The sequence below is a fragment of the Periplaneta americana genome, chromosome 8 (assembly GCF_040183065.1).
Source record: "Periplaneta americana isolate PAMFEO1 chromosome 8, P.americana_PAMFEO1_priV1, whole genome shotgun sequence".
NCBI lineage: Eukaryota > Metazoa > Arthropoda > Insecta > Blattodea > Blattidae > Periplaneta > Periplaneta americana.
The window spans coordinates 99,042,823-99,065,322 of NC_091124.1; the positions used below are offsets into that span (position 1 = coordinate 99,042,823).

The following is a 22,500-nucleotide window of genomic DNA, read 5'->3' on the forward strand; positions in this document are numbered from 1 at the left end:
AAAATCGATAATGTGTTAAATTGGAAAAATCATATTAAACTCACAAACTAAATTCAGCTTGTTTTGCTATTATATCTATGCAAAAGATAGTAAATATCAATACCTTAAAAACAATCTACTTCGCATACTTCACTCGGTAATGAGTTTTGGAATAATATTCTGGGGAAATTCCACAGATAGTAACAATATATTTCTATTACAAAAAAGAGTAATTAGAATAATAGTAGGTGCCAAATCTAGGGAATCGTGTAGGGCTATTTTCAAAAAACTACAAATAATGCCCATGGCTTGTCAGTATATCTTTTCAATAATAATCTTCCTCGTATGTAATTGTGGAAACTTTGTAATTAATTCAACAGTTCATAGCATAAATACACGTCAAAAAATGACTTTCATACTCCATCGGCAAGTCTATCGTGTTATCAAAAAGGAATGCGTTATATGGCAGTAAAAATTTTTAATAGCCTCCCTATCGATATAAAAAATGAAACTCAAAACATAAAATTATTTAGGGCCAAATTAAAGAAGTACCTAATTTCTCACGCCTTCTATTCTGTAGGTGAATTCATGACATTCAATAACACTTCATGAAATTGATACTAAAACTTTGTGTTGTACTAGTAGACTATATTGTAAATCTCGTCTATATCTATTTCATCTAATCTGTGACTATAAATTAAGATTTTATAATAGTATTAAGTTTTTTGACTTGTTCCATATTCTAGCTGTAAGCATGTATGAATACCATGGAATGTTAATAAATACAATACAATACAATACAATACAATTCCACCCTCAAACGGTCTGAGGTGTAGGCCACCCCTCCCGTCTGGCCAACGGTCTCCCGTCGGGAGGGGAGTGGGTTCCACTGTTGGGTCACCAACTGCCATGCTTTGTCATATCCATGGAGACCGGCCGAGAGCGCCAGGAGTTTCGGAGGGCCGCCGCAGGCGCGATCTGAAAACCAATAAGACAACCGGAATGATAAGGAAAGGATGATGAAGGGGGGGATAGTTGATGTTATTTTGCAGAGACTCAAATTATAGATGTTCTAAGTCACAAGTCTGATTGAACATTAAATTTGTATGTGTATTTATTCTTGAAGAAGACTAGATCAGAAAATGTACAATCATACTAATACGTATGTTAATGCAAATGGCATTAAGTACTGTATTGTATTTTGCGAAATATCGGGGTATATAATCGTGCATGTAACAAAATTGCAACAGGGTCATTGTAGGAAACACGACTTTTAATCTCTTTCTGATAGCTGCTGTACTTCTTTGACGTGAAAACTAATTTTCACCACCAAGAAAGAACTTTTCGTCGAATTGCTTTCTTCATTGCAGAAAGGAAAACATTTCTTTAATATTATTTTGAATAAATTAGAGTGATATTTTACACTTCCACAAATCTCGGATGAGAGTTTATTTGCTGTTAGAAAGTCACTAAGTGTAGGAAATGAATCGAAGTCACCGACGTGGCTCAGTCGGTTAAGGCGCTTGCCTGCCGGTCTGAAGTTGCGCTCGGGCGCGGGTTCGATCCCCGCTTGGGCTGATTACCTAGTTGGGTTTTTTCCGAGGTTTTCCCCAACCGTAAGGTGAATGCCAGGTAATCTATGCCGATTCCTCGGTCTCATCTCAGAAAAATACCGTCTCGCTATCACCAATCTCATTGACGCTAAATAACCTATTAGTTGATACAGCGTCGTTAAATAACCAAATAAAAAAAAGAAATGAATCGAGTTCTCGATCGGTAGCTCGGCGAGGACACAAGTGTCTTTGTCGTTTCTTGAATCTTATCCTGAAAAGTGAACACTGTTGAAGTTGGTCCCTGAAGACCGCAATTTATAGAATTTAAAAAGCTACAAATATCAGTTAGCATGGGGCTCTACCTCCATGCCCCCTAAGTGCCTTCATGGCATGTTACGGGGATATCTTTACCTTTTACAAATATCAGTTACGTAGACAAGACATGCAAACAAACGATCTCATTCTTGTTGAACTGTGACAGTCTAAAACACACACACATATACATTATTATGTGTTTTGTAATTAAGTGAATGGCTGATTAGAGAATTGGTGGTGTGACGTCCTACTAACCACAGGTCATGGGAGTCTCACATTGCATCTGTCTAGTCCAGCGATTCCACTGTGGTCCGCGGACTCCTGTGTATGGGCTGGGTCATTTATTATGAAGAGTTCCGCAGAATGAAGATGTGTTTGAAGTGTTATTTTAATTAAGCTTAATTTTATAATTTTTTCTGATCACTATGTGTAGAAGTAATGTAACTGTGCAATTTTTAGTAGCTTATTCCATGAATAGAATACAACAAAAAATTATAATACCGTATTAGTTCAAGATGAGTACTTTTCTCAGAAAAAAAAACAATGTTCCTCTTAAGGTTAACACTGTTTTACTCGATAAATAAGCCTGCTACATGTACGATTCTGTTTTTCACTCTTGTCATTAGAGAAACTGACAGATGATGGTTTATTTCTTTGCAGTTTTTCAATGAAATGGACGGTTTTCTTCTAAATTAAATAAAAAAACATTAACACGTATCGCTATTTCCTGTCATTGGAAAGCTTGGTAACCCTACTTAAGTGACTAAGGGACAGAATTCTGCTGTTCAGACAGAGTGCGAGTGTTTTTAGTACTTGAGTCTGCGATGCTCTGTTGCCAAACTAGGCAGACTTTGAGCCCATGTAAGACAACACAGGACAACATATTGACAACGAACAAATATCCTAATTTTTTACTAGGGTCAAAAGCAACCGATGAAATTTTCTTTAGAACTCTCTTATTCAGGGTGTTAAAAAAGTATCCAATATTTTAGGAGACGATAGTATGCATCAGAACAAGAAAATAATGTCTAATAAACATGGGTCCTACAACACATACTTTCTGAGACCTGAACACTTGTTCATACAAGGTGCTCAATGTGACGTTCATTCATGGCAATGCATTTCTCTTCCCTACAATACAGCAGACTACCAGATAATCATACCGTAATTGACACCCCTGGCATGGAATAATGGTACGTCGCAAGGAATATTGAAAACAAAAGTCTGGTTGCGGATATGAGTAGGGCTCAGCAGAGATGGTGTTGTGAATTTTCGTAATCAGCATGTATAGGCTGATGAAAATTCCCATACAGTTGAAGAAACAAGGCATCAGCACCGATTCTCAATCAATGTATGTGCATGCGTTCTTGGTGATAGATTAATAGGGCCATACGTGCTACCATAGAGATTAACTGGGGATCGTTATCAGGACTTTCTTATTAACGTATTAAAATAAATATCAAAGAGTGCGTGATTCCTTACGCCGAGGGGCAGAAGAATGCATTGCCATGAATGGACGTCACATTGAGCACCTCCTATGAACAAGTGTTCAGATCTCAGAAAGTATGTGTTGTAGGGCCCATGTTCGTTAGACATTATTTTCTTGTTTTGATGCATACTAGCACCTCATAAAATATTGGATACTTTTCTTACACTCTGTATACGAGTACATACAACTAATCTTGGAGGCGTGACTTCAGCTTTATTTCCCTTACAAATCCGTCCCCGTTTTCCAGGTTTGAATAGCCCAATCTCGAATATATTGGAATGTGTGATAACCACTCGAACACATTATCATACTGTGCATAAAGATTCACTGCGCAAGAAATGGAGTTGAATTGGATTCTCGGAGTATACTCAGTAGCTAAATTGCAACAGGATATCGCACCACGAAACTCCTTGTCAATGACTGAAAAGCGTCTTGTTACACAAGATTACCCGATACTTCAGTACAGAGAAGCTGCTCCTCGTCTTGTGGCGAAGAGTCGCAACAGCAGCTTGCTCCAGTTCTGCATAGTCTAGCATAAAAGCTAGTGTAACGCATATTCAAGAATTTAAGCCACCACACAGCCAACTTTTGATAACGGATGAGCGCTATGTTGCTACGAAACTATTGTAAGTTGCTCATAAGACGTAGTGTTGGGAATTATTCTAGTAATATGAACTATAGTAGTCTATTTTGAAAACATACAGAGTGTCTATGAACCACATCCCCAAACTTAGTAGAGTTGTAGAAGACTTCACTGTATAATTCGTAAGTGCGTTCTTACGAAGTGAAGTTCAAGATAAATTAAGCAGCGCACTCAACTATTACGTGGTTTCTTGAGATGCATTAGGAAACCAGTTATAATCGTTGCTTATTCCTACGTTACAATGTTTAGCGTAGCATACCAAGCTTTGCGAGTCATAGAGAGTGGTTTTAGACAAAACTCCTCTCTTGTCTAACAGAAATTTATGAAACTTTGTACAGGTAGTATATATTTTTGTGTCCAAACACTGATTACCTTCGTGTAAGAGGAACTACCACTTTATAGAGAGTGGGTTTAAATAAAATGAATAACATCCTCTATATAACAGATTTATATGAAACTTTGTACAGGAGTTACAAGTAGCATATATTTTTTATGTACAAACTTCAAGTCGTAAGCACAAAGTGCAAATGACACCATCCCCATAATCCGGTCTGATTTCGAAGTATTTCGCCAGACGTTGAATAGCTGCCGTCTTGAAACCGAAAAAGGGATTCCAAAAAGTAATTAAAAATCTAAGTTCCGCATTTCTCCGCACTTTAGAATTATTCATAGGCGTAGCCTGTAGCCTATATAAAATTTAGGGACGGGAAATTTGGAATTTTTTGTAGGAATAGTGAAAAATGGAAAACTTACTTTTCTAAACAATATTTAAGCCTCGGGAAAGTGTAATAAATAAAAATGTATTATTAAATCATTACACCATAGTCGAACTACACTTTAATCTAGAACACAATAAAACCGATTGGCAGCGCGATACGTCATGTCGTAAAGGATGACAAATTTTATATTTCCGCTGGGTCCACAGGTTGATGCCAGGTGTCAAACAAAAGATGGTGACACTTTATTGTTTTATTAACAACATTAGTTTTGTCTGAGATAATTCTGTAGTCCGAAGATCGATTTTTGTTCACCTATAATTGAAAATTTTCACACTGTGGCGCCTAATATTCCATAAAGCAGTTTCTATACAAGATTTAATTTTGAGTTCGATATCATGTGGACAATTTTCGAAACCTAACACAGTTTTTACATGATTAAATACTTCTGCATTGCATGCATCTTTCTTACTCCTCAACAAAACGTTGAACAGTTGCCGAATCACGGAGTACCGAGCGACTGAAAATGATCAGTTTCAGTTAACTGAGCATGTTTGTGTATGTTTCTAAATGCAAAATAAATTAATCGCACTGAGGTGAAAGGGGCTAAATAAAAAATGTCGATTTTTTCATTATGTTTTCTTACCCCTGCCCAACGACTTATTTATTGCGGAGAAAGAAAGCAAGTCAGATATGTGTAATAGTGTGAATGCTCGACATTGATTTCCACACTGAGGGGAATGGAACTAAGTCAGTGACTAGCTTCCTTCCTCTCCAGTATCACATGTATGTGATAGGTGGCACCACTGTATGTAACATAGAATGCAATCTGCTGAAGTTCACATCACTATTACAGTTTGTGGCGAGTTGTTACTTCAGTTTTCAGTTGTGATAGATATATTATTATATATTACATTTTATAACATAACATGACGTTATGGGGAGAATTAGGAAACAAAGTAATAAAAAACATTCAATAGGAAGCGTGCTAAAGAAGCATTGGTGAAAGGTGAGTCTCATATAATTGTATGCACTAGGAAAGAAGTTTTTGCAAAAAGAACTGGTACTAATTGCAACTGTCGTATGAAGTGCTTCTTTGAAATAAATGAAAACTCTTGAAACCGTATTTTGTCTGAGTTTTTAAACATGGGTTCTAAAAAATAGTCAAGACCTACATTTACAAAAAATTGTTGACGTTAGAGAGGTTAAGCAAAGGCGACCAAGGAAGGGAGAAGAAAGTATGGAAAGGGAGTCTTCATTTATGTATTTTGTGTTGGATGGAAGTATCCGTAAGTCAGTATGTCTGAAGGCTTTTCTTAGCATATATGCTGTTAGTAAAAAGAGAATATTTAGACTTAAGCAACTTCTCTTGGGAGGTAAATCACTCAAGATAAAAGAGGTAGGAATTCCTCAACCAATAAACTATCTGTGAATACTTTACATCTGATTGATGCACATATTCGAAGTTTTCTATTGAAAACATCACATTATGCTGGGAAAGAAATGCAATACCTTGATGCTCTTCTAAGCGTAACTAAGATGCATAGCCAATTTATGAAAAAACATCTTGATCTAAATGTAAGATATGATTTTTATAGTAAATACTTTCATTAATTTTCGGTTTGGAAGACCACGAGTGGACGTCTGCTCCCAATGTGAAGAGCTTACAGCAAAAATCAGAAGTTCATTCCTTTGTGAGAGGATAAAAAACAGTTGAAGCTGAACTTCAAGTCCACAAGAGAAGAGCAAAGAAGTTTTACGATTCCCTGAAAGATATGAAGGAAAGATATTTTCAAGATAATACAGTGACTGTTTTGTGTATGGATTACATGCAAAATTTGCCACTACCATCCATTATACGCACCAATTGTGACTATTCGCCTTTTGTATATATTATATAAAAAAACCGACAACTGTGTATGTCTACCATGAAGGCCAAGCGAGGAAAGTTGCCAATGTAGTGGCTTCATTGTTATATGACTATATTCAAGAATATGTACCTGAATGTGTTACTGATCTTCATTTATTTGCAGATTCATGTCCCGATCAAAACAGGAGCCACACACTACTCAGGTTGTGTTCATGTTTGGTTGTATCTGGCAGAATAAAAAATATGACATATAAGTTTCCTGGCAGGGGCCACTCCTACCTATCTTACGACCAGAACTTTGGAGTGTTCAAGAAGAAAATTAAAAAATCAAATAGAACCTACGTTCCTCTTGATTATGTGCAAATCATCTGCAATGCAAGGAAAAATGTTTTGGTTAAGATGGTGAAGACAGAAAATATCCTTGATTTTGATAAATGGTGGCCTCATTACTTCAAGAAAACCATTGCTTCTGTGAAAACAGGTAGCTCAGGTACATCAAGAATGTGAGACAACATTTCCAACCCTCTCGCTTCAAATAATTCAGATTTCGTAATGATAATACAGGAACTGGTTTGGCTCTTCCCTTCATTAATAGTTCAGTTCAGCACACATTTAACATTGGCAAGCAAACGCTGTTCAACTTTTCAATACCTAAAGATCTGGAATATCCCGATAAAAGTGTACCCATCAATGATAAGAAGTTACAAGACCTAACGCAATTACAAGTGTATGTGCAGCATGATGAAGCGGCAGTGAACTTCTTTACAGAAATATTCCAGTGGAACTCTACGAAGGATGTGAATATCGATGATTTAATAACAGTATCAGAAACTCAAATGTGTAAACGTTTTGTTTATTTTCGTAATATATGTAATGGTAGTGAAGTCTCAAATGGCTTATACGTGCTTTAGGTTCATAAAAATAATTATGTTTTGTACAAACTATTTTGACTAAAGATCATAATGAGGAGAAAAGAACTTAGTCAAGTATTTCAAACAATTTCAAAATGTATAATAGTAAGTCATATTCAAAGGTAAAATGTACACATAATGACTGAATAACAAACTGTGTAGAGCAATGTTACTTCTCGTATTGTTTTGTTAAGTTTTATAAAGTTTTTTGCTTCTCCTCACAACTTGCAAGAAATGACTTAGACCCTTACACCTCAATGCGATTCAAATGTATGTTAATAAAGTCTTTCTTTTGTCAATCTTGTCGCGACGCGCTCAGCTCTTTAAACGACTCCCAGGGGGTCGTAACCCCCACTTTGGGAACCACTGCCGTTCGGTCAATGGCGTTTCCTGGACAATAAAATATCATGAAGCACTAATAAAATTTCAACGTCTTCAATCTGGTTTTCCAGTTGGAAATTCGAACCCTGAATATCAAGTTACTCCAACTACAAATAATTATCAGTGGGTCTATAACACTTAATGTTGGGAATAGAACTCACGATCATGCAACTCTTAATCAATGACTATACCTTGAGCCTCCATCTGCGAACAAACCGACGCGAATCCCTGGAGAAATCTACAGAGTGCAGCGCGTTCCGATCTTATTAAGTTTTTAAGCTGCAGACGGACGGACAGAGGCGTCCATTATGCCAACACAATCAAGCAACCGTTCTGACATCAATACGGAGCGGCCGATTGTTGCGGCACAATGAAGCACTTAGAGAGACGCAGAACACAGGGCTGCCAACCACTGCAACTCCATCACTCCTCTCCCGCCTCGTCCATCGACACGCTATGGTTTTCCCCCATAATGGTGCTCAAGTAATTGCAGTGCTGGCAGTGTAGTTACCAGCTGTAATTTATTATTTATTGTAGTGACTGCGATACGGAATGTTTAGCGCGTGGGTGTGTGACCAGTTCTTACAATTTTATAAAAATGGTGTCAATTTAGTTATTTTATAAGTTATCAATCCTGTTTTTGTTTATAGCATATATTTATTTTGCATACCAAAAATAGCAGACGGAAATAATACACCACTCCACCAGACCAATCAGATATAGGCTAACAAAAAGGGAAGAATAAAGATGTCCATTTTTGGTGTAAGGTACTAGTGCAAATAACATAAAGCACAGCGGTAAGTGATCCATGAGTCCTGTATCATGTTTAAAATAAGTTTAAATCCTAGACGTATGATAAGTCACACGAATAAATAAGGGGAGATATTTTTTACATACTTCCATATTTTAGTAAAACAATATTACAAAAAATGCTTTAAAAATATGATGTAGAAGACATTACATACAATAAAAAATATTACGTAATTACACACTTAAGGTGTTAGGTGCAGCTTACAGCAGTAAAATTTTTGGAAATATTCAACGTTTTTTTTTTTCCTCCATTACTCTATCTTGTACAATAATGAAAATTGGTATGCATAAAACGACTGTACTTCTGCTATGTTAAAAAAATATTTTTGTGGTTTAAAAAAAATATTTTATTAGTTTTTACTAATTGAAAATGGTGTCAGTTCATTGTGCCGTGATGAAGCGTTTCCCTCATAATTCATACATTTTTTTTTTTAACTTTTTCATTTTCTCTCTCTTTCATTTCATTACTGAAACTTATGTTTACAATATCATTCTCTTTCAATACATTCCGTATTAAATAATATTTTTTTAAATTTTGTGTTAGAAGAAAGTACTGATACTGAACCATTTTTAAATGAATTTATTTTTTATCAGACAACCTCTCAAAGGTAGAGAAGTGATCTTTCATAATATTGTAGATATAACGTGCATAGACACACACAAAAAAATTCATCATCTAATGTTGGATAGTTGTTTAGTTTTGTTGGAAATGCTTCATCACTGCACAGTGAAATGAATTTTGAAAAAAAAATGTAAATAATTATTTTTTAAATCGTAAAAATATCTTTTTCATATAGCAGAATGCAGTGTTTTACACATATCAATTTTCATTATTGTGCTGTACAAGATACAGTAATGGAGGGAAAAAATGTTGAAAATGTTGAATATTTCCGAAATGTTACTGCTGTAAGCTGTACCTCATCCCTTAAAGCATGCATTTCGGAGACGGTGGGAACAAATAACCGCTATTAATATTGATACGGTTAATGATTACCACCCACACACACACACACACACACACACACACACACACACACACACAAACACAAAGAAGTAAAGCAGTGCTTTCAAATCAATATTAAGAACTTTCTGTTGAAAGAAAGTGAGGAATTTTATAAATAACAAATCTGTATAGCTACTACTAACAGAAAGCACTCGGCGTTGCCCGAGTTTTCCTTTTGGCTTCTGTTTTTTAATTAAACTGCTTGTTAGACTTTTCGGAAATCCCAGGAACTCAACTACAGACAACCAAAAGGAATTGTCGTTACTGCTTTCCTCACTCATGAAGATGGATCGTTACATAGCGTCACTTACATGCATTAATTAACTTCTTAGCCAAATGCTGCCCTACAGCAGTGAAGGCCCACTACTGCAGTTTGAGTGGCCTGTCAAAAGTTACCTCGGGTGGCAGCGGAAGTTTGCTATAGGAGACGAAAAACAATTTATTTTGAGTATGCGTAATTCAGACTTCAGACCATGAGGCTTACCGACGGCCTGCTTCAAGATTTCCTGCAGATATCGCCAATATCACTAGAAGTTTTAACGAATTTGAGAATTCACATGAACGACCACAGTATTCCCATTAGTTTCATGCGTGTAAAATGAGGACTATAGTGTTAACAATATCATATTTGATTTTTCAACTCTGTAAATGCTTTATCATTAAATAATATGTGTGTATAATACTGTAACAGTATAACTCGACACTGCATTCTAAAATATTTGTTCATTAATAATTTCTTGAATTATTAATTATTATTGTGTATTTATGTACTGTAATAATAACTAATGTATGTAAACTGTAAGTGTGTAGATGCTTCATACGCAATATATGCGGTACTCAAAAACTCATAATATTTTGCTGTGGCCCCCGAAGTTTAAGGAGTTGACCATCACTGCTCTACAGAACCTATGTTCATGTACTTGTTTACCATGTTCTGGAAAGTCCTTCGTGCTGAGATCGGTACTATGAATTTGCTTTGAAACGTGTGTTTGAGTTCCCTGCCTTCTTAAACATGCGCGGCAGCAATTGTCTAAGCGTCTAACGTACATTATTTCTCTATTCAGAAAATATACTCTTATTCCGGAGGAATATTCAATTACTGTTTGATCTTATACAGTACGTTCATAGCTCGACCGTTCCGCGGCGGTCTTGGACTGGTTGAAGATTGGCTCGCCTGCCGTCAGAGTAGCGCTGTAGCTACCGCTGACGCGCGGAATGGTCCGGCCGAGCTACGAACGCACTGTATTATCAACAGTAATCTCACTAGACGTTTCGATTTATCGAGAGAAAATCAAAACTCGAGTGGGATTTAATTGACTATTACACGATTAGAAGAAAGTATATAAAGATTAGAAGTAACGAAGTACTCCAATACAATAAAATATTAATTGACTTACGAAAATACAACTGTCTTCTAATGTTTTTTTTTATATACCATCTCAACATTACAAATATTACGCTAGATACATGCTAGATGGCAGTAGTAAGCAATGCCTTCTCGTCGAGATCTATACACGATGGCAATGTTACTAGTCAAGAAGGCTTTGTTGATTGTTTCATTTTTATTAAGACAGTTGCATTCCACTTCAATTATCCGAATCCCAGTAATCAACGTCACTTGATAGATGATTTTCAATAAATCTTAATATTAAACAATCTCTGATACGTGACTATCCATAATATCATATAGCAGAAGCTATAACATAACCTAACTAATATACTGTACACAAGTGTTAGAAAAGTTTTAATTAACGACGATGACATAAAAAATAAACATGAATAATTTTAAAAGGAATAATTATTGAATGTACAATTTTCAAATTTGAATGTGGTTGGTGGTTAAATTGATGTTATATTGGACGTGTGCTTAATAGAAGTGGAACTCGTTGATTTAGGCCTACATGGTGTATTCAACTTATTCAGGATTTCCGAATGAATAATTTTAAAAGGAATAATTATTGAATGTACAATTTTCAAATTTGAGTGTGGTTGGTGGTTCAATTGATGTTATATTGGACGTGTGCGTAATAGAAGTGGAACTCGTTGATTTAGGCCTACATGGTGTATTCAACTTATTCAGGATTTCCGAATGGTGCTCTTCATTTATTTGTAAATCGAATTTCAGAAGATGCATAGGTATGATCAGTGATTTTTATTAATTCTTGTTCTTGAATGCCAATGCGAGTCATATTTGAAACTGCTGTGCATCGACTGGAGTGGTTTGTGATTTTATATATATATATATATATATATATATATATATATATATATTTTTTTTTTTTTTTTTTTTTGACGTCCAGACCAGCGCAGTTTCAAATGTTGGCAAACAAAGAAACAAATGCTAGGGACGCGATAAAATTAAACAAATGCTAGGGACGCGATAAAATTGTGCGATAAGCAGCCATGATTGGTTGAAATACGTCCTTTCGTACCGTTTTATTGGTCAAAAGTAGTATGATGTAGTAAGAGTGTAATAGTCAGTTTAACACCAATTCATTATGTCCGCTTGCTACATGTGAAAGAATTATAAGATAGCAATTTCTTAGAAATCTACTGGGACTTCATAATCAACTTGTAATATAAACACTATTTATTACAACAATTTAATCAAATCAGCATATTATACAACTTTATACAGAAATAATATATTAACGTTAAGACTATCTGCACGATACAACTGAATCAAACCATTTATTCCACAGAATAAACTTTTCCATTTCTAAAGTTTGCGGAAAAGTCCAATTTTCATATTCATCTTGTTGACTTTATTACAGAAAATCCAACTTAAATATAATGCGTTTGTTCAGGAAATACTGTGCCGGACAGATGCTAATCAATTATCAGGTCACGTTATCTTCTCTTATGAAGCTGTCTTCCTTTTTTCTGACACTGTGAACTAAATATAATCTTGGAATTTGTGGAAGTGAAAACTTACACTTTTTTGATGAACATTATTGTAATAGTCCAAACCTCTTGAACGTATAGCGTGCCTATATTTCAGAATCTCTTATCCGGCCATCCTTTTTTTTAAGCGGTCAGAGTAATTCAGCTAGTTTACTTGAACACATTGAGATAATACGAAATTCCTCGAATACCTCAGACGTACCATTCTCAACAAGATGGAGTGCCGTCCCAATATGCTATAGATTAAGAATTGGAAAAACTCCGTTGTAGGAGGTTACTTAAACTTTACTGCTGCTCTGGAGACGGAGTCGGAGTTTCCCTCCATTAATCTGAACCATTGTCGCTACTAATTGACAAGTCTTCTGATGCATCACTGCTATCAGTTAAAAATTCTCCCAACGAAATTATTCTGTCAGTTTCATTGTATATTACATTAGCACTATAAAAATATTGTTCTTTGTTATTTTTAACGTGCTCAACACATTTCTTCCACTTGTCTTTTTCATATTCTGCGAAAAAGCGGCGACACAATCGTTCCTTTACGTTAAGTGAGGGCATAATTTCTGTTACAAAAATCCAATTGAAAAGACTGGAGACAACTGACTAAACATTGTAGTCTGTCGCTTTAAGTAAATGAAACCAATCGAAACAATAAATGCTTATTTTTAAAGCATGGTTGGGTTTGAAGATAAATAATGTTTATGTACCGGTACGCGCTATTTGACGGACCGCGAGCAGTCAGACATAAAGTTAACACGTGAAGATATCTTGTTGACTCATTCTAATAACATGGTTTTTTTCAACATAAAGCATAATGTATTTAGACGATTTCATACACTGCAACTACCCACTTATCTTTTCAAGAAAAAATAAAGTTATCGTTGATCGCTTTTCTACTTCAAAAACATATTTTTCTACACTACAGTAGTATAAAACAAACCTCAATTAAGAAGTCTTACATTTGTTGTATTGCGTTGACTCAAACATCTTAAAAATCTGCAAACAATACTCTTCAACATGCTTTTTTTTCTTATTGGAATCTACTACTTTTTGAATTATTATTAAGTATAAAAAAATGGGGAAAATACTCTGCTTCATTCAAAGTCTTCATAAGTAACGCCTTCTCCCGTCATTGGCTGACAATTAGGAAGAAGGAGGTGAATTGTATATTGCGTCACTCTTTAAGATTGACGTATGCGCACACCAACGGAGTTTTCTAATTTTTTCCCCTATAGAAAAGTCAAGGCCTGTCTAAACCAATAGTTTCCATGGAGATGGATTGTAAGAAGCAGGTCCTATTCCGCCGCATTTTAAGTCACCACATAATATGACCCATTCTGACATTCAACAGAGTTTATGAATTTACAGTATGTCATTGGCAGTGCTACAAACCGCTTGGAAATGATTATAATCATAGTACCACATAGATATTTTTGTATCGGGACCAATAGAGCACACGTGGACTTCTTTTTAAATTTTGAACCTCATGTAGGCTATCTATGAATAAAAATCTCCATTCTGTTATAAATGGTTTAGGGATATAATAATGTGATAGAATTGGTAGTAATTCTGGTGGACATCCGATATTAATCGATACGAATGTAATTCAAACGTAAATGGCAGTTAAGTCCGCCACGCCTTTTTTTTTTTCTCTTTGCTCCTGTACCAATAGTCCCTAGGGTTCACAGACTTCAGCTCCTTAACTTCACCTCCCTAATTCCCAACTTCCCCCTCGACCGTAACAGTCGAACGTGTAATAGCCTAACCTACATGTGCACACAACGTCTTCACGTGCCTTCCAGCGAAAGTGACCACACGTGTAGTGAATATCACTTACTCTTAGGTTTATTTTTCCAGCTAACTGCGGATAGCACAATGCTCTTCACATTCCCAAACCTAATATCAACCGCATCTGGAGCTCAAGTGTTAGCGCGCTTGTCTTCCATCCAGGCGCCCGGGTTCGATTCCCGGTTAGGTCGTGATAGAATTTTTAGTGGACAAAGGAGACGTTGGAGAGGGTTTTCTCGGAGTACTCCCGTTTTACTCTATCATTCCACCAATACTCTCCATTTCTCCCTTTTTTCATGTACTATCTAAATAGCAAAAAAATAGGCTGGGGGAAGTCTTGGGGATAGTACGGGTTTCCAATGCTGATATAGGAAGGACTTGGACAGAACCTGGCTCTATCAGGGGCTGAGGCAGGAGGCCCACCTGTCAGATAAAAGGAGAGGTTGGGACTTATCAGGCTACTCGTCCGAGAAACAGAACCTGGCTCTATCAGGGCCGAGACAAGATGGCCCACCTGTCAGCGTTGGATTCACCAATGCCACACAGATCGCCTGTCGATCGTGAACAAAATCATCCCATATAGAGCGCACCATTGGTCAAAGCACGCGTAAGTGTACAGTATGATTATTTAGTCCTGACAGTCGCCGGAGATGTGCGCCTGGGACAGGCGAGTCCATTTAGTTACGCCAAGGGGTGTTTGGCTTATTCACTCGCTTGCCTTCGGAGCGATCGGATGTAATGCGTGCGGTAGAGCGGTATGTTTCCAGTACAATTAAGCTGTACTGCATTCCTTTACCGACCGCTCACCCTTATCTCTACTCCGGAACTCTCCACACTCCTCCTATTACTTCCCCTCTTTCGCGTCGCTGAGCTGTCAGGACTAAATAATCGGTCTGTACGGTTCCGTCCAGGGTCCAGCTCTCGTAAACCCAGCAAATTCTAGTAGGCTATCATAGAAAGTAAATACTAGTTATTTCTGTTCTCCCCGTTGCGTCCCCTGCTTTAGTTGAGTGGTCAGACCTTCGCCTGTCATGGGTTCAAGTTCCGGTCAGGCCTGGAATTTTTCATTGAAAAATCCATAGTCACACTTGTGGCAGACAAAGGCGCGATTGGGATTTTCTCGGTGTTCTCCCGTTTCCAATATTAAGGGTCTAAATTATTCTCCATTTGGCTGGCCTAGGGACGAGGGGTTTTGCCTACTCGAAACCTGGGTACGCAGCGAACCTTAGTGTAGTCAGTTGGTGTGGGTTTGGAAATGCGCCTAGCTTGAGGATTTACGCAATACATCGCGGAAAGTCACAGTGCTGGGTCATACTGTGCACCTCTCAAAATTCCATTCTATTCCATTCTCCCTGTTGCGGCCAGCATAATAATGTCGTGCCCCCTCCCACGAGAAGGGCGGATAATTTATCTTTGGGAAAATCGCAAGTAATCCCACTTCTCAAAACCAAAATATTTTGTTGTGCCCTTTGGGCACAGCAACAAATTTATCAAGACAACACAAACGGATTAGACACTGCATTGTACTTCCTGACTCTCTGACATGATTTATATTCTACACTTGCTTATGGATAGGAGGGGTTCCTTATTAGAAGGTGATCTCAGGCTTTCGAAATAATCACAAGTTTAAATATTCACTAGACTATTACTAAGTTTATTAACAAAATATCAAATTAGAACAGTTAAATATAGAGTATTGAAATTGAAGGATTATTTCTTCAGTATCATAATGGCTGCTAATTGTAAATTATGAGAATTGAACAGTTAAATTTACTTACAGTTTCTGTAGGCCGAACCCTGGTGCTATTCTCAGATGATGCCATTTTCTGTCTTTCTTCTGGACGTCGGGAAGTTACGACCGCTGCTGCATGACCGCTGTCTAATGACTAATGACCAATGGCCAAATGACTAATGACCCATGCCTAATGACCGCGCTTTGGACGTTCCGTATCCAGTTTATAAGTTCTCGAACCGCGCCCTTGTGACATAACAAAGTGACGCTATTATGCCAGCGAATCTTCTAAAAAGACGGTATTGCACTGACCGAACACCACGTTATTGGTTCTCAGCTATTTTTTTTCGGATCGGCATTTCCTGTTGTCACTTGAGACTATATAGACTTAAGGAACTCTCACAATATTCAAGGATTGAATCGTCTATTTTTGTTTGAACAAATAGAAAATCGGAATTCAAAATTATCACCAATTAGAATTCTCGCGAGAGACGCAGATTGTAAATGATTACTGGACAATCTATGTATTTTTCGTTATATGCCATCTGTTGCTTAAGAATGGCTTTGCGCTAAAATGCAAGCGTACACATTTCCTGTCTTGTTCAAGGACTGGGTTTTGACTTCTTGCTGACTTTGCTAAGATGTAAGCTGTAATCGCAGCAGGAAGCCTGTCGCGCGTTATAACGTTATAAGCATGTCTTCACAGATTAATCTGAATGTTATAATAAGTACGATTTCATTACTTTCAAATATAGTGAAAATATATTGCTTATGGTCATAACAAAGTTATGATGTTTGCCATAATAGGATAATCAGTGTAATATAAGTTACACATACTCTATCATTATACTACATGTTACTCAGACTGTATGGAAAACTATGTGAAAAATATGGACATATTGTTAGAATGTATAGAATTGTGAAAGAAATTAAAGAAAACCTGCATTTCAGAGCAGTTGCTGAAAATGTCTTTCAGTATGTTGCAGGGATATATGAAGTTCATGGACCTCATACTCGCTAATATTGCGTATTGTTCGTGTTATTTCATCCTTATTAACACTTACAGTTCAGACAGCAGAGTAATTGAGACTTGACATGTAGTGTGCCAGCAGAATTATTGTGTCGCCAGCGTAATGTAACAACTGATAGGGAAATCCAACGCACTTGTCCTGGACCGGACTAAAAGTAAACCGAAGTTACTGACATTCCTGCCGAGCTGCGAGTTTGCTGTGTGGTAAGCATTGAGTTGGTTATTCCCCAATTTCATATAGCGTGTAGAACATGCTGGATAAAATTTTCAGCAACTACTCTGAAATGCAGGTAAGATTGCCTCCATCAACTTCAATAAAGAATTCACTAGCTATGCGAAAGATAAATTGTTTTGCTGGAGATCTGCTTGCTAGACTCTAGTGCCGAGAGACAGTAGAACTGCCGATCCCTTTGGTTTGACTCCCTCAGCATAATGCTAGAAAAGAAATAGATTTCGAGATTCTTACAGAAATACGTTTTCAGTAAATCTATTGAAAAAAGGAAAGTAGCTTTCGCATGTCGTTTGGCCTTCCATGGCCTATAGAGTCATTTCTTCTAAACTATTGGACTAATTTGCTAATTTTCCTTTGGTAACATACACTTAAAATATACAAGGTGTTAAAAAAGTACTCAATATTTTGAGAGGTGGTAGTAGACTAGTCATCAAAAAAATAGAAAAAAATCTAATGACTTCCGACATATGATTACTTGTTCCTCATCATCATAGGAGAAGATCAATATGATTTTCAATCGTTTTAACGCATCCTTCTGCCTCACGTCCTAGGGACTTAGCCTACGCCTTGTTACCTTTTTGTTTACTGAATTTCAGATAAGATACTGTGTACCCAATAACAAACAAGCAAAGAACTCACATTAGAAGATATGTTGTTCTTACAATATCAATTTTAAAAACCTTGTTTCGTACAAAATTTAATTTTAGGATCCATTTTTGTTACTATTTTTTATTGTTTTAGTGAATCTCTCACAATATTAAGTTTGTTTTTTTTCATTTGAAATCACATTAATCATCTCCTATGATGTTGATGAACAGGTACTTATATTTCGGAAGATATTAATAATTGTAGGACCCATGTTTATTACACTTTTTATTGTTTTGATGATTACTATCACCTTTCAGAATATGAATGTCCTTCTTTTAATGGAAATCATATTGAAAATCTCGTATAATGTTGATGAAGAATTTCTCATATCTCGGATGATATTAATTTTGAACCCATGTTTATGAAACTTTTTTCAATAAACTTTATTTACTTTCTAATTATACGAAATGTACAGCGGCAACCTGATCCTTCAAAAGTATACTGAGATACATTTATTGAAATAAATTACATTTATTTGCTCATACTACGAATTGTGCAGCGACAATATAGCGTTTCAAAAGTATACTAAGATAATTTACTTGAAATAACCCTTTCCAACTTCTCTTGTTCCAAACATTTAATGTAACCGACTTCAATTACAACGTAGATGATCAATTATTTCAAAATTGTTAAAGAGAAAATCACTAAACATTTATCTGTACGACTTAGACTGGTGGACCAACAGATGAGAAGTAGACACAAATACGACAGCAAAACAACTGACTGAGATTCTTATAAAAGGATAACTTTTTAATTTGTTAATATATTCATATTTAGTAGGGGTTTTATTTTATTTGATAATACATAATTAAGTTATAACTACTATTACAAGCACTGGTTAAAATGACGCCACAAAAATTATTTTGTTTTCTATAATGATTATTGAATTAGTTATCATACTTAATTTATTAAACTACATAAGCAAAGAAATTCCATAGGCACTCATAATATTTAAATTACATGTTTCTTCGTATCTCATATTTTTGTTGTGTTTCATAAACAAACTTTTCACTATATACTTATATATATATATATACTGTGTACAAATTTCAGATCAAATTCTTGAATTGGAAGTTGTTAATATATGAATTACTTTAAAATTCATTTTAAGTGTTGGTCAGATAAGTCGTCGAATAGGTATTTATATTTCACTTTTACGTGATATCAATCAAATGATATAAAATTTTAATGAACGATTAGTCCTGTATAATTGACATTATTACAAAACAGCCCTAGTCATTTGTAATGAAACTGAGTGAAGGACACATTTGCTACTATTTAAAATGTTTATATACTCCAAAAACGACCCATGTCAGGTTCAATAGCCACAAGGATAAACAACAGTTGTACAGAAACAGCCGACATGAGTTGTTCTATTTATTTTTATTGTTCTCCTGAAAAATAGCAATTTTGCCGAGGGTTGATTTGTAATAATGTCTTCAATTTCTTTTTTCAAGTGTTGTAAGTCATTTGATTATTATCACGTAAAAATAAAATGTAAATATCGATTAAAGAAAGTTAACAAATCTCTATTCAGCCTCACGTAAGTTTAGTTTACTACAAATAACCAATAATGTGCAGGAGATCGATCTGGTTTCTTCGGAGTCAGGAAATTTCGAATTACAGTTAACATTGAACCCATAGCCGTGTTTCTAGCAGTGCTAGTTCCAATTGCATGTCTTTTTGGAATTTAATTTAAATTAATTGCTGTTCTTTGTATCTTTCAGAGCAACTGGATCACGATTTGGTCACATCGCGGAAATCGTTAGCAGAAATGAAGTCCCTGGAAAAGTCCAACCACAGAGCGGAGAAGAAGAAGGCAGCGGGTGAATGGGGCGCCGTTAGCACGCTCGGCAATAAGACGAAAGCAACAAAGGAGCACAGGAAACATCAGCAGGCGGAGAAGAAGAAAAAGAAAAAGAAGAAACAAAGGCAGAAAGAAAAGTTGAAAATTAAAGAAGAAAAGGACACAGAAAAGTTAAAAGTAAAGGGGAAAGAGGAAATTAGGCGGGAAGAGTTGGAGAAGGCGGGAGTGCTAGCACCTACTAACGCATTGTTCAAGGGCAATGAGGAAGGGAAGACATCAAAGATCTCTAAAGAAAGTTCTCCAGTCAAAAGTTACTGGACAAAATCTTCTAAAAACTCGTCACAACCGAAAATAAAAGGCAATTCCTTACATGAACTGGATTCTCCCAGCGACAGGGAAAAATCTCAATCAGATCCCTCAACGCCTGAATCGAAGGGAGGCGAGGATAAAGACTGGCCCAATAGAAAATTTCAAAAGGAAGGATTTGACCACATGTCGAGCATCGACTCTGCAATCGCCTATCTGTCAGAGCCTAAACAATCTATTGAAGTCGATACAATGAAAACGTTCGGTAAATCGAACAACATTCCACAAGGGAACGAACGAACACCATCACCTTTAGAAACTATAAAGTCACGTGAATCTTGGCCGAAACCTCCTGTTCCCTGGCATCACAACAGACAGAACTTATTCGGTTCTGTGAGCACCTCGAAGATAGAGGGTAATAACGAACACAAACATAACAGGAAGCAAGATGTGTGGGCCAAACATCTAGCTGATCCCGAAACAAACTTCAGAGAAGTCGAGAGCAACGATCTATTAAGAATGTCCCAGTTGAGCCAACCACTTGAAAAGAACATTCCCTCGAGCAAGACCTATGATTGGAAACCATCACGACCCGAAGTGAACAACTGGACGAGTTTGAAATCGATGAACCCGAAAGAAGAGAGGAGATACTATAGCGGCGAGCCTGTGTATAATAGCCCCAACACTGGCTGGCCCAGATTTTCTGTCGAGTCTCTTAAACATGGAAATTTGGTTGGAAATGTCAAAACTTGGCCGGAGGTTCCAATAGATCAAAGCATGGGAACAAATAATGAAGGCTACAGTCGTGATAGAACACCCGAAAATTGGTCAACTATCCCTCTGGAGTCAAAACAATCAAAACTGAAGATTCCCACGACGTACACATGGCCTAACTTCTCAGACGATAGCACGAACCACAACAGCATAATATCAGGCAAGGTTAATGCCTGGTCCAAGCCCTTTGACTCGTCCAAGCAGAGGGACATGGTCAGCAACACGTGGCCTCAGAACCTACCTCCTCACCAGAAGCCGATATCGGCGATAGACACGGCGATAGCTCATCACTCGAAGGAGGCGTCGAACAACAAACAGTGGCCACACTTTGCTTACCACCGAGTGACTTCGAGTCCACAGATCCTTGCCCAACAACAAAAGGAAGCCCAGCAAAGAGCTCGTCATAGGAACGCTTACATTGCGGTGTCCGTCATAGCCCCTCCTGGGAAGAGCAAGGCACTCGGTAAGTCCCAAAACAGGACCAACGCGTCCTCGCATGCGCAGGTGAAGATTAAGGTGGAAGAACCCCCAGTGAAGCCCTCCGCATCGCCCCTGCCCGACAAAATGGACCAGCTGCTTTCTATGAGATCCGAGAAGCAGAAGTTGCCTGAAAGAGGTGATCTTTTGGAAGAGGAACTGGTGGACATGGCCGTGGAGGGACAACAGCAGCGCGCTGCTCTGCCCTGGAGCCATGCGAGGCACCTCGATAAGATTCAGGTACGTTTCTATGCATACACTCAAGTGCATTGATGGTCGAACCATATAAACAAATGCTACCTACCACACCCTCTCCCCAGTGTACGAGTGACAGTTGCAGTCTAATCCGTGTTTACATCTTCCGGCCATTAATGCACATGAATATACAAATGCTAATGTATATTTGTCGGGAAATAAATTTTATACATATTTATTTTATCCTAGATCATATATACCCAGATTGCTCTGCGTTATAGGCTTTGACGGTAACAACTTTTGTCAGGTTTACTATGCTGCCATCTAGTTGTTACATAAGGAGTCACGTCATAACTCCCATTCGAATTGCATTAGCGACTGTACTGCCATCTCGTGTTGGTTTACGGCGGACGGGTGGCGATCCTGGTGGTTGTTCTCTTCAAACTGCAACCGATTTTAACATAGAAATATCGCCAAATATCATCTCGCTTTGACCAATCTCATCGACGCTAAATAACCTAATAGTTGATACAGCGTCGTTAAATAACTAAAATAAAAAAACCATAGAAATAAGCAATCTATATGTGATCTGGGAAATTATGTGGAAATTTTAATATAATACAAAGTAGAGTCAGTAAAAACGTGGACAGAGTCCGTTCCATAGTAATGCGTATTTTATTCCAGAATGTATACGTTTTCTACATTGTTGTTATTTTATAAAAACTTCTAAATAAGAAGTGATGTCAAACCGTTTCTGTTTATCGTTCAATTGGGAGCTTCCAATGTTGCCATACCGTATTCGCTCTGTTACTGCAGAAAGAAGCCCTGATATTATAAAATGCTACTGAATTTAAATAATATTATTTTTACTCCATATGAATTATATCAAATTCGGAGAAAAACTCTAAGAACATACTATACGTCCGTAAAATACGTA

General features: G+C 36.9%; 1 protein-coding gene across 1 annotated transcript in view; it reads left to right on the forward strand.

Moving 5' to 3' along the window:
* LOC138704232 (neurofilament heavy polypeptide-like) overlaps positions 1-22,500 on the forward strand; it is a 562,031-nt gene that overhangs the window by 513,913 nt on the left and 25,618 nt on the right. The window contains exon 5 of the mRNA XM_069832112.1: positions 19,732-21,608. Within this exon, the coding sequence (XP_069688213.1) occupies positions 19,732-21,608 (1,877 nt within the window). The remainder of the gene's footprint in view (positions 1-19,731; positions 21,609-22,500) is intronic.